The 13,493-nt window shown below is 38.3% G+C and overlaps 1 protein-coding gene across 3 annotated transcripts in view; it reads left to right on the top strand.

The window, feature by feature from the left end:
* INPP5A (inositol polyphosphate-5-phosphatase A) overlaps positions 1–13,145 on the top strand; it is a 257,116-nt gene extending 243,971 nt beyond the window's left edge. For all 3 annotated transcript variants that reach the window (XM_080401933.1, XM_080401934.1, XM_080401932.1), the window contains exons 13-16: positions 7,073–7,184; positions 11,435–11,503; positions 12,825–12,912; positions 13,006–13,145. In XM_080401933.1, coding sequence (XP_080258059.1) covers positions 7,073–7,184; positions 11,435–11,503; positions 12,825–12,905 — 262 coding nt within the window. In that variant the 3' untranslated portion in view covers positions 12,906–12,912; positions 13,006–13,145. The remainder of the gene's footprint in view (positions 1–7,072; positions 7,185–11,434; positions 11,504–12,824; positions 12,913–13,005) is intronic.
* The last annotated feature ends 348 nt before the right edge of the window (positions 13,146–13,493 follow it).

The raw sequence follows: 13,493 nt of genomic DNA, 5'->3' as shown, positions 1-13,493 counted from the left end.
CGGCACTGGGTCCTTCCCGACAAGCCAATGTTATTCATAATTACATTTATCCACTTTTAATAGTAGTGGTATTCTATACATATAGCAGAGTGCAACATTATTGTTATTAAAGCAATAGAGCATGTCACTCACTGTCCACTTGCTGAGGCATTAGTGTTTCTGAATAACCTGTTTTTGTTAGCTGGGCCTCCCCATGCCACGGGCATTGCACAGCACAGCATAGCATACCAGTGCTATTAGCTGCGTGTCAGCCCCTCGCTGCTGGCCAGCCTAAAGACCCCGCAAAGGGGCACTGGCCACCGGCGGGACGGTGCAAGCCCTAGCACCTTTTCACGGTATCACTGTGTTTAGCCGTAGGTTGTTTGTAATCAGCAAGGGGAGGTTTTCTCCACGGGGAGCATTTGGGGCAGAAAGTAAAGAGCCAGTTGTTTCTCGCTGGAAAAAGAAAGGGGCTCTGGGTTTCTTGGTTTTTTAACTGAAAAAGGTCCAGAGTTACACTAGCGATACAGAAATGTTAACTCAGAAGCGTATTATAGACATGTATTTTCCAAAGAAGGACGTTAAGCCAAAATGCAATATGCCCAACATAAATCCATAAAAAAGACTCCAAGAAAAACACCCTGTCATTACCCATCCTGTTTTGTGTTGTGCCCAGAGCTAAGGCCTGAGTCCTGTTTACCCTTCTTACCCTTTGCCGCATTGCCTGGGTGACCCCCCTTTTTATTGTCACCTTTGACTCTTATTGTTGCTGTGATCACCATGGTGTTAGTGTAGCCTTTGCAAGTAGCAGCTGTTTAAGGCATTGTACTTTAACTGTGTTTAAAGTCCTGTGTTTGCAGGACTCTGTTTACCCTCCTGATTTGGCTTAAGTGAGATGCATATCATGGCCAGTTAGTTCACAGAGCCTCATGAAGGCTTATTAGTGTTTTGGTACATATGAAGCAGCTAATTTAATTCAAACAGCAACGTGTCTTACTGCTTAGCTTTAACTATCTGCTGCCTAAGATGAGCATATGAAGATAAATTACATGGGGTCATTGGTTAGGAAGAGAACTAAGGAGCCCAAATCTCCCTTTCGGACTCAGGGAAATATAAAATGCTAATTCAATTTGGAGGAAGAAACTAATGATCTAGAAGCTGACAAAAATTGGATGCCATACTTTGACTGGTTGAATGGCATTTTATTGAAATCACACTCGTGTACTAGCTCACACTAATGCTGAGTTGGGACCTTGTCAATAAAAATATTAAAATATTTTTATTTATATCTTTGGCCTTACAACTTTCGAAGCACCCAAAGCTTGAACTGGCAGCCTGTATTCACTGTCCTGGCTTCTGGTGAAAGCACCTTAGACAATCTAACTAAGTGTGTCAAAGCTAAAGGTAAATTGGTCCAACATGTTCTTGCAAAATACAAAACTAGTAAATAATTTTCTGATGAAAAATTGCTTGGGATTTTTCCCCTTTTGAAGTTCTTTCTCAACAGAAAGACTTAAAAGCGAGAGAAGTGAATGCAAGGACTCATACCTGATTTTAAAAATAAAATGGGCCAAATAAAACTGTGTCTCATATCTTCCCATAAAGAGCTCGGTTTTCATCAATGCTTAATAATTCCATCTTATCTCAAATACTTTGTATTAGAAACAATTCAGTGATCTAAAATGTGGGGACAATTAATAAATGAGAACAAGTGGTCTTTGAATAGGAGGTATTTCCACTCCCTGAAACATGAAAAAGTTTGCCTGAATGTCTGCATATGAATCCAGATATAAGGATACACAGGTCTTCAGAATGACCTTTATTGTACTAGAAAACATTGCATAGCTTAATTTTTCCCCACCGTTGCCTAGTGGATGTTGTCACACTTCCTACAACACTACTGGAAATCCTTAGGAAAGAAGAATCCTTAAAACAACCAAAACACTTTTGCAGCAACAGGACATATTCACTATGTTCACTATGCACAAAAATGAGCTGGAAAGCGGAGCTGCCTGTGACAGGCAGCTCTTAAAGGTAATAACACTCCAAAGCGAATTAATTGTTTCCTCTCAGAAAGTACATTGCACCCATCTCAGCAGCACATTTTATCCATTCTTACACAAGAGAAGAGTTCATTAGGAGTGTTTTTCCTGACTGGAAATGCCAGTTAAAGAGACATTTATATACACAGCATTGTTGGCTTGTGTTTTGAGTCAAAACACCGCTGACAGGATGGTTTATGATGTCAGAGGACTTTTCAGCCTGCAGTAAGTATTTTTGTAAAGGTGTCCCATCACCTTGGACAGCACCTGTCAACAACAGTGCTGCAGTAATATTACTGATGGTCTTAATGGTTTATTTTCCCCAAACAATTGCCAAGTGGCTCTCATCCTTATTAACTGTAATACCAGTTAATACCAAATACCTACCAGTGGACAGCCTGCACCTTATTAACAGTTAACAATTCCTTGAAGTCTTTGGTTAAATTTTGACAACACTGAGCCTAACATTAATGATGTTGCTTTAATTAGTACCTTTTGGAAGTTTTATTCAAAAAACCCTCCTGAGAGCAATCCTGATTAAATAAATTGAACATAACTGAAACAAAAGTTTGTGAAATAAGATGGAGAAGCAGCTAGGAGGAGCATCTTGAGAAAAAAGAAATCCTGGACAACTGGAGATAAACTGTACAAACCTCTTACATGGATTCTCCAGCTTCAGAACTGCCTGTCTGTCCATCATCCAAAGGCATATACAGTCAAAGTATATTTTGCATGACTGTACTGGCTGGCATACACAGAGAATAATGGACTACTTTTGCTAACGTGAGCGGTTAAGGTCCTAAATTTCAACTTTGCCACTATTTTAAGCAGGGCAGAAAAATTGTTCCACATGGAATTCCTCATTTCCCCATTTGTGTTTTTAAATATATGTAATACAGTGTGTTAACAAAAGGCAACCGTGCTGAATGCTAAAGGCAGGAAGTGCATACAGTCTTAATGTATCTGTAGCACCTGCGTGTGTTAGCATCATATCTATTTATCATTTATATTTCAGAGGTTCCTAGAGGCCTTTGTTATGCCATCATTTTTACGTGAGCACTCACTAGTCATTCTCAAGATCACTGTTTTCTGTACATTGCACTAGACAGATTGTGATTGAGGCAGGATGCTACTGAAAGAAAAAAACAAAACCAACATTCTTTCCTGTCTAGTCAAGGGACTGAGGGAACCAGTTCTCCTTTTTTCTCTGCCACAGTCACAGTTCTGATGGTCAAGACTAATAATGCGTGCACAGAAGGGTGGCCCAATGCTTACCCTCTGGGAGATTAGTACTGGAATTTTTAACTTCTGATTATTTGGTGTAGAGTCCTTACAATTTCTTTTATCAGATCTACAGTTGGTTTTATCAAACCTGTAATTGTTTATCCAACTCACAGATGAGAAAATCTGGGAACTGGAATTATTAACTGAAACTTGAATTAAGAACTGTGAGCTTCTTACTTGCCTGGAAGGAGTGTGTTAAAAAAGGCTGGAGATGTCAGCAAAACAGCTATTTTGATGCACTTGAAAGTAGACTATCTTATGCTTAATGTCCTTTGGAAGATTGTGTATTACAAGAATAGTTCTGCTTTTTGCATGCACACACATTTAAATTTACTTTATTATTTAAAAAAAAAGACTATTTGTGCTTTATTTCAAAGAAGCAGGTGAGAAGAGGGGTTGAAAGGAGGGAAAAAGGAGGTAAATCATGAAGCCACCCTAGAGAGAACAAAAATGTAATAGTCAAATAGAAGTGTGTACTAGTGCACTTATATCTTGGTTAGCCCATTGAAGTCAGTGGAAATATTTTTCAGTTTCTTGAGTACCGTCTTGAGTCTGGGCTATCTGGGCAGCTGCTGTATTGGAGAAGCAAAATGAGTGTTGTGTTGGTATGTCCTGCTTTTTCTGAAAGACATGCTCACCTGTTAATTATCCCGTTGGGCACTCTGCTGCCTTCACAGATGTGAGGCCAAGTTAGTTTGCCAGCTTCAGGAGATGTGTGTTTGCAGGGAGTGCAGCAGCACACCCAAAGGCTGCATTCTGGTGACAGAGTCTGTGTACAAGACTGCAATTGAGTGCTGTTCCATGTGGCATTTCTGAGGCTTTGGGCGTTTCCCTTGTGTCTTTGATTTTTGCAGCATCTTTCTGTTACGGCAGCACCAGAATCATCAGCCTGACTTCCTGAAATGCTTACGCATCTGTTTGTCTCCTCTTTCGATTGCTTCTATTGACTGGTTTAAAATCCCATCAGCTGGTGGGAAGGCATTTGAACGAGGTAACATCAAGTAAGGCACCAGAGTATCCATAGGGGAGAAAACCCTTACTAATGCTCCAACTGAGTAAAAGTTTTAGAGTTCACAAGAAGATGATTCAATTCCAGAAGCAGTCATGCTATTTTACCGTTCCACTATTCATTTAAGTATGGAACAGGATGATGAAGACAGCTACTGGAGTGTATGTCGTTTGAAAGGTTTTACTCTGGAAGAGTATACATTCAGCAGTATGTTTTATGAAAATTTCATCAGTGACAGTCTTATTCCAGAAACCTCTAATAGAGCTTTTATTTGCAGAAATCTAAGATAAACTATCATGTCCCCACAACCTGTTAGGTCACAGAAAAGAATCCCTCCCAGCAATTTTGAGTCATATTTAGCTATGACTACTTTTTGAGCCCATCTACAAAAGGAGCCCGCTTATTCCAAAGTATTTGTGACCCTTCTAGAGCATGGAGGAGAGCAAATAGTTTTCATTATTTTGGGGGGGAGTGTCTAGTTAGGATTTTTTACTATCTCTGTGTCAACATTTCACTGAGAGTGAGGCACAAGCCAAAGAGACGGTGGCGGGGAGGGAGAAGCCTTATCCATTAGAGTGCAGCAAGACAGGATGATCCACACTTCTGGCCTGAAGGAAGGATGCTGCCTTACAAAAAGAAGAGCTTGCCCCACTTTATTGTATTAAATTATTGCCTACCGATTATTTTGTCTGGATAACTTTTGCAGCATTTATTTTCATCTCTGCCCCAGCCATTAGAAATCTGATTTGTCAAAGATACTTGTAAACTACAGTAACTTCTTGACTGGGTGATCAGCACTAAAGACATTGAAAAATTGGCAGAAGTTTTCACCCTGTGAAAGCATTAAGATCAATAAAGCAAATTGATAAATACCATCTCTTAGAATGTAGATGAAATGCTCTAAGACATAGCAGTAACAGATCATTCCAGGTATGGAACATCATACTTCAAAAGCCATACAGTTAATGTTGTAAAAGGAAGGATTATACGAAATGTGATTGATTCTTTACCTTGTTCATGAAAAGTAGCTTCAGTTATGTTGGGTTCTTGAGTAACTAAGGAAAGAGGTTACCAGAAAAAGTCAACCCTTAAATTGCAGACAAAGAGCTTCTACTAGCGGTAGTATTACATCATCAAAATATTTCACAGACACTCAAAAATAAGCTGTACTTCTGTATGTCAGTGAAGCAGCAAATTGAAATCTCATAATATGTTTGGAAAATGAGTCTTGTTAGGTTTGATGAGGTGGAAAAGGTACTGAGATCACTGGTTTGTTCCAATACGTTCAGTACGCTTTTCTTGGATGTTTGCCACGGCTAATCTCTTTAATGGCAGTGTAGCTTGTAAACCCATTTGGTAGAAAGCTGTATGTCTCAGTTTCAAAGTATCACACCAAGCAGGGTGGTAAATAAGTTTCTCTTCAAGCGTGCAAACCCTTTTGTTACAATACCAGAAATTTTTGTAACACACGTATCAGGAAAACCTTGGTGTTTCCTTTATGTACTCAGCGATGAGCAGAATAAAATGCAAATGTAATTTTAAATACACCCACAGATATATATGTAGATAACATGCACCAGCCATATGTGTGGGTTTTTAAAGACATTTTACCAAGAACAAACTTCAATTCATTCAGGCCCAATATTCAAGAAACTGAGCCTGTCACAAACCCTCTGAATTTCTCCAAAACCGCTCTTTGGCTGCTTACCCATGCCATTTTGGAAATGGTCTGGGAAAACAGTGGCCTTCCAGCATGATGAGCCCTCACCAAATTCAAAGTTCAATCATATTAAACCAGGAAGAACATTTGGATAAAACAAGGAAAACTTTGGCCTTGGCGTCCTCACAGTTGAACCAGAGGTGGCCACTTCAGGAACTTAAGTGATTTCAGCCTGTGGGCTCACACAGGCCTGCTGAGTTAACTTATTTTAGACTGTTCTGTAGGTTAAAATAAACACTTTCTGTTGCCTTGTAAAGGTAAGTTAGAATGCACTGGAGATCCCATAGCACGCTTATAATGATCCCACAACATAGCCACCATTTAATCAGCTTCTTTTCCTGATGTCTTTACAAAATAATTTACTTGTTGTTAACGCAATTTCATATAAAGGTAGTCAGCATCATTTTCCTTAAACCACATTCCTAATCCCTGGGTTCTGAAGCAATCCCCTGAGAAGCCTGCTTTCTTGTCATACCTTCCTCTCTGGCAGCCTTAGAGGATCCGTACAGGTGGGGTCTGTGTACAGCTGCAGAGATCCCAGTGCTCTGGACTCTTCTCTTAAATTATTCTGGATAGCTCTCCTTGAGAGAATCCTGCAAAGAATTCCCATGAGATTAACCTTTGTTTTTTCCCTAGACTTCCTTTTTCATCTTCTGCCCATTTGTTTTCCGTAGTCATAGCCAACAGCCTGCTCTTTGCTTGAGCTGTTGAGCTGACTTTGGTACTTTCACACAGATGAATAGTCTGCTGTCTTTGAACACTCTCACATGCAGAAATGTAAGGTAGGAGGTGAGTTTTGAAACTGTATGTGTCAACATGTTGGCCTAAAGTAGGATTGTAGATAAGAGAAGAGAAATAGAGAAAGAGCACATGAGAAAGAAAGGGGGAGGAGAAAAGAAAGATAAGTAACTACGAGAGGTGTCTAAAAGAGCTGGATTTTGCCAGTTAATTTTTTTAGTTAGTGTGGTCATTTAGGCCAGAGGTTTCAGGCAGCTTTGCAAAAAGTTGCTGATGGTTGTGATTGTGATTTTTTTGCAGTTATCCATACAGTGAGGACTCTAGCCAGGGAAGGCAGTACATGAACACGAGATGTCCAGCCTGGTGCGACAGAATCCTGATGTCCCACTCAGCCAAGGAGCTCATTCTGAAAGTAAGTACAGAGCTGCGGCCACCCCGCTGCCTCTGCATTGTGTTCATCTTCAGCAGGGGTAGGTAGGACTGATAAACTTCTGTTTGTCCTTGAATTTTCAGTTGCATGTAGCAAACGCTTGCCAAGCTGGAGACAGCAATAATGAACTGTTATGCCTCCAGTGCTTTCCACCCAAGAATGTGGATTTGTCCCGGTTAACCTGTTGGCAGTTACCAAAGCACGAGCTTTCACAAACTTCTTTAGGTACCTGAGCTGCCAACACTGGCTGCCTGTCGTCTCTTCTGTGCTGCTTCTGTACTTGTCAGTGCTGTACTGGGATGTGCAGCACTGGGAAACTGTGCCTGCTTTAAAAAAGAATAACAAAAAATAAAAAACCTACATCAGTCCCCCAGTTCAGTTCACTATACAGTAACCTAAGTAACAGCACTGTCCTTACTAAGGATTCAGCACAAATGCAGACAAAAGTAACTAGGAGCAGCTGCTGATGGAGAAGTAGTAATGCTATTGAAAGAAAAACCTGTATAGCAGCAGCTTGAGGTACCCAAGTTACAAGCCTGGTAGATTTAGGTTCCATGTGTTGCTGATGGATGGTGAGGACTGGATTTCCCAAGAACATATCAGATCCTAGATGGGCCAAATCTCCTGTCTTTGTCCCCAGAATGAAGGCAGTCTCCAGCGGGTAGGCTCCTAACTTTGGTACACCAATTAAGTGCCTAAATTTGGACAGTCCATTAGACCTTTAAAAATACGATTGTGCCACATTTTTAGAACATACAGTTCCTCTTGGGATTTTAGTATAGAGGTATGGTTAACATGGTGATGGTCTGTCCAAGGTTAAATGACTTAAGTATAGTTTAGGAGCCTTCCACTTTTCCTTTTTATCTCATTTTGTTTCTCCTGCTTACCCTGCTCTGCTCTCCTCCTTTCTTGGACACACTGAACCAGGTCAGCCGGTTAGGTATGCTAACTTACACTGCCTGTGTTTTCCAGTGTGCTTGTTCATGGCAACTGAGGACCTGTACTGTTTACGCTGGCTATCAGTTGTTTGAAAGAACACATCAGGAAATCAGTGTATGATACAAGGAGCTCTCACCCATGCCTTTCTGCTCTGAGCTAAATGTTTCCCTCTGTGCTAGCCGTGGCCATGAGCGCGATGCAGGAATGAATGTGCTGTGACTTCTCAGCACTGTTGCACTGAGGTTATCTGGCTGACCAGCCTGTATGACTCCCTCATACAGAACAGGCTTACCAAACCCAAGAGTGCCCGAAGTCATGTGTCTGTCTGTATGTTCCTGTATAATTAATGCAGTTTAATGGGAGTTAATTGCAGAAAATAATCTTCGCAAATAAATCCATATTCTACAGCTTCATGTTTTTTTTTTTTTTTCTAATGAAGCTCTTAAAACTTGCTATCCTGAAGTTTATAACCTTCTGTTTCTCCCCCTCATCAGGGTTATTTATCTCATGATTATACTGTTTGCTTTGCAGTATATAACTCACTGAAGGGCTGAAAACATTTTTTCCATAGCTACGCAAATTTCAGTTTGATGTACTTCCTCACATTTTAATGTGTAAGAAGTGTCTGCATGATATCTTGAAGTTTCCCCAAAATTTTAGTACTGCAGTATTTAATAAAAACAGCTGTGAAGCTAAGAGGAATACCGGCTTATAAAGTAAAATAGTAATGTCAAAATCAATGTTATTTGATCTTCTTGAAATATCATACAAAAAGTGAGACTTTACCCAAAATATTACAGATAGTACTTGGCACCCATGAAATTCCTGAAGAACAAAGGATTAAAACTGTGGAAAGAGTGGCCAATGAGGGAAGATTTTTTTTTTTTTTTTTAAAGCTATGAATAAGGAGATAGAAGGGTACACAAAGGCTTGAGGAGTGTAAACAGTACAGAGGGAAAGGAATTCTTTCAGGTTATCTAGGGGGGTATAACTTGGCTATAATGGTAGAAAATTAAACAAAGCAAAACAAAGTTAGAGCATTAAAGAAATTTGTGACTGTGAGGTCACTTAGCCCGGTTCCCAGTCTCCATGGAACAGAAACCCAGTCAGCTGGGTCATTCAAAGCTTACATTTAAAAAATGCATATAATTTTGTCTCTGCAGCTTTACATTTGCAAATGATGGGCATGCAGTTTGGGACATCTCCAGAAACATGTATGCAAAATTGCAGATGGAGACGAGGCCAAACTGGCATGGTTAAGTCAGTGAGTCTATACCAAGAAGGGAGTTAGCTTATCCAGATCAAAACCAAACTGTAATTCTGGCCTATGAAACTTACTGAAAATACTCAGTGGAAGAAAATGCTAAACTGATAGAGGAAAGGGCAAAATGGCCTTACAAGTTTATGTGGTTCTACACAGTAAGCAGTCTTTGCCTTGCCATTGAGAATTCATTCCATTGCAGAGACTTACGCTTTGAAGTTTAAAAACGAACTGTGAAGAAAGTAAATGCAAATTTTAATTAACAGATTACACAGTAAAAAATTCTTAAAATATAAATGTATATGAATTTTTAAAGAATTTTTGGTCGTAAGTAGCAATTGAATATTCTTATGCGGGTAATTATTTTGCGCTATTAACTTTTCTTATAGGCAAATAAAGAACTTATTTTTCTGTCTTAGCAATTCTGTATTTTATTTCAAACAAACTGCAGCAAGTCTGCATTTTAATCCTATGTAAAGAAAGGATAGTCTGCACAAATTGCCACACTGTACGGTGTGTTCAGCTACACAGTAGGCATTACAGATTGTAGAGACATGGGGCTGTAAACAGCTTTCATGCAACATCATCTATCATGCTATGGTCGGTTACCTCACCATCATGTTATTTTATGCTTCCTGAGCCCTAAAACACCAAAGGTTGCCCACTGCTAGGGAGTTGCGTTGATGCCTGATAGCATGAAGTAATGAATGCTCAGCCAAGTGTATATTGTTTCTGCTTGTGCACCACTGTAATTTGTTTATCTGTCTAAAGATTATGCGGTTGAAAATCCACAATTTTATGCTGCCTTTGTAAATTATCAAGTCGCTTTTGATGAATGTATCCCCACTTCCGATGCTAGTGGCATTATGATCTTGAAATATTGGAAAGTGCTCATGCATACAATGCAGAAGGTTATGTTTTTATATTGTTGGCAGACAACCGTGCTATAAAGTAAATCTGACCTTAAGCTTCCTTACTGCATTAAAGATAATTCAATTTTAAGTTTATAGTCCTAAATGCTACTGTTTATATAAAGTTATTGCCCAGTCAAACTTGACTGATTACAGATGAGCAAGTCTTGACTGTTTCATACAAAATAAATTAGTATTGCCAACTAGTTTAAAGTACGTCTGTGATTGTACTAGAGACTTGAGAGTGTGCAAATTGCAGATTTAATTAGCTTATAGGAATTGTTTAGCATAATAAGAAATTGTCTTGTATGGCAATGTGTTTGTATTTGTTCCTGAAGTACTGTACTAAAGAATCAAAACAGATTCTGGAAATCACATTCATTGCAAATGGCAGAAAGATGAGTACATTTTATTATTCATTAAGCTACAAATGCTAAAGAAGTCAGTGTATAAGGATAAAGTTCAACATGGAACAAAATGAAAGCAATTCATAAAGGAGACTGGAGGAATGTCGTATTTTGTTTGCTGATTTTCTTAAAATCAATGCTTTTTTTTAGATGAAGAAATGTATCTCATAGAAATGGTTAACACTTATAAACTATAATTCATTCTTCTCTCTGAACATTTAAAATCCCCTATATGATGAAAACAAATGCTCTTATAAGACAATGTGGATTGCATTTGATTTAAAGAACAAGATACATTGCACCTAATTGGATAAAAGTTGTGTGTAGTTCTTAAAAAAAGGACTGGCCAAATGCACTAGCTGCATTTCACCGGCAAAAGGCTGGAACACGGTCATAACTGACTCATTTGTTTCACCTGTCCAAGTGCTACTCACTGAAATTTCTGGAGGTCCCAGAAGCAAGGAGCAGATGCAGTGAATTCATGACTTATTTTACGTGGACAAATGGCACAAATTACTGCAAGCAGTACTGGACATAAAAATTCAGTCTACATGATCTTTCTCTGGAGAAGTCAAGCAAAGATGTGTTAATACCACTTCATTCAGAAACTGGTTTGAACTATTTGCTTAAATTATTTCCATTATTTCTCTTTCTGTAATCTAAAGAATACTTGAACTGACTAGTGTTTTGTTGTGTGGTTTTTTTTTCAACTAGTCAGAAAATGATGAGAAGATAGTAATATATGACCACATTGGGCCAAATGTCTGCATGGGGGATCACAAGGTAATTAAATTAAACATGTTAGTATTGTATCTTCTAAGTCTTTTTGTTTGGGAAGGAGAATGTATACACTAGTTTCTGTTAATCTGATGTTTAATTCAAGTATATTTCTGTCCTATTTTTAATTTAAAGCCTCAAAAATGTTTTAAAGTTGAATTGAACTTCAGCTAATATATGAGAGTAGTGATGATACTTGTATGAAATCGAACAAAGAACAGGACGATGTGTGCTAGAATGAAAGCATGATACAGTACAAAATGAAGAGGATCAAGTGTCTGTGCACTTACAACTATTGTCATAAAACAAAAGTATTTTCAATGGTTTATCAAAATTGATACATAGCTTCAGTTAAGCTGGTGCCTAGCTGCTTATTTGTAAATTAACATATTGGCAGTTCCACATTTAAGCAACAAATGAGAATATAGAATTAAACAAATACTCATTGATAAAGTGAAGAAAAAGACATTAATTTTACAAGTAGTCTTTTCTGCTGAAGATAACAGATGGAAAACTAAGTTAGAAATACAGCAAAACTGAGTATTTGCATTCTTTGGAAAAAGATGATCAGGGAGTAGAAGCTAACCTCTGAAAGCTGGTATAAAAACTCAACCAGAAACTTGCAAAACCTTCTAAACTGTACAACAGTAATATATCAGTTCTAGAGGCAGTGCTAAGGCTCTTGAATGATAATTTGGTGACAGATAATGAGTAGTTGACAGATAATGAGTAGCAGATGTGTGTCTGCATGTATACATGTAAATCTATATTCACAAATACATACCTATATTTACTTTCATGGTCAGAGTTCCTGTGAGACAGGGTGTTGTTTTTCTAAGGAAGAATGCACTTGAGATATTTGGTCCAGAATCATCCAAGTCAGATTTTAAAAAACAGAAGTTTACTAACTTCTCCAATAAAATGAGAAGTCCAGCATGTCAGCAACTGTAGGACAGCCAGTTCAGAAACAGTAATTTTTATTTCCTTTGTCATCAGTGTACTTAACATGAATTTTTTTAGCATGGCACTTTCAGTGGAACTAATTCTGTGATGAAAGGGAGTTGCGTGTGGGACCCAAATTTCTTCCCACAGCGATCATTGGCAAGTTTTCCCTCAGATTTCAATGGGAGCAGAGATCTGTAAGGAGATGATGTGGGTCCCCTGTGCATTTTGTAGTTAGATTAATCAAAAACACTATTGTATCATTTTGTTTTCATGTTTTCAGTCATGGAGGATTTTTTTGTGTTTACTACTGACTGTAAAAAAAAAAAAAAAAAAAGTTCATATTTCAAATGTTTAACTTCTGTTTTTCCCTAACTTACTGCAGCCTGTGTTCCTGTCCTTTCGAATAGCTGCTGGGGCAGGTAAACCTATTGCAAATGTGCACAAGTGTTGTGTCGTGCAGTGATGTGGTGGTAAATATCATTTTTTTTCTTTACGTTTATATTTTCTACATCATTCCCCCTGTGTTTATTTTTCCTTTTAAAAAAATGCCAATTCTGCAACAGGAAAAAGATGCCTACGAAATTAGAAGATTTTCCGTGAAACCACACTGTAGCAGGGAGGGGAAGGAACACGCAGTATACAGAAATACATAATCGTAACAGCTGTATTGATAAATCAAGTCCCGAGTGCCACATTTTTAGACTGCTGATCGTACACTATGCTTCAGCATCTGGACTCTGTTCGAGAAAAGCCTCACATACCTCACTGTCTTGTATGTTCATGTGACATCAAGTAGAAATGTGGAATTATTTTTTATATATATGTCACAATTCTGTTGCCAAAACTCTAAATAGACAGCAGAGATGTTATGTATTTTAGATTTCACAACTTTCAACTTTTAATAAGTGTTTGTCAATATGGAAAAGCTATTTCAGCATTATTATAAACTTTTAAAGGTGTCATGCCTAACATTATATATCTTTACCACATTGGGGTTTTGTACATTGGATTGTATAGATAGAGATATTGATGGTTTTAAATGGTATTTTCT

Source organism: Falco punctatus, assembly GCF_963210335.1.
Source record: "Falco punctatus genome assembly, chromosome: 9".
NCBI lineage: Eukaryota > Metazoa > Chordata > Aves > Falconiformes > Falconidae > Falco > Falco punctatus.
Note: the sequence above shows the minus strand (reverse complement) of the source record. Positions and strands in the feature narration are given on the sequence as shown.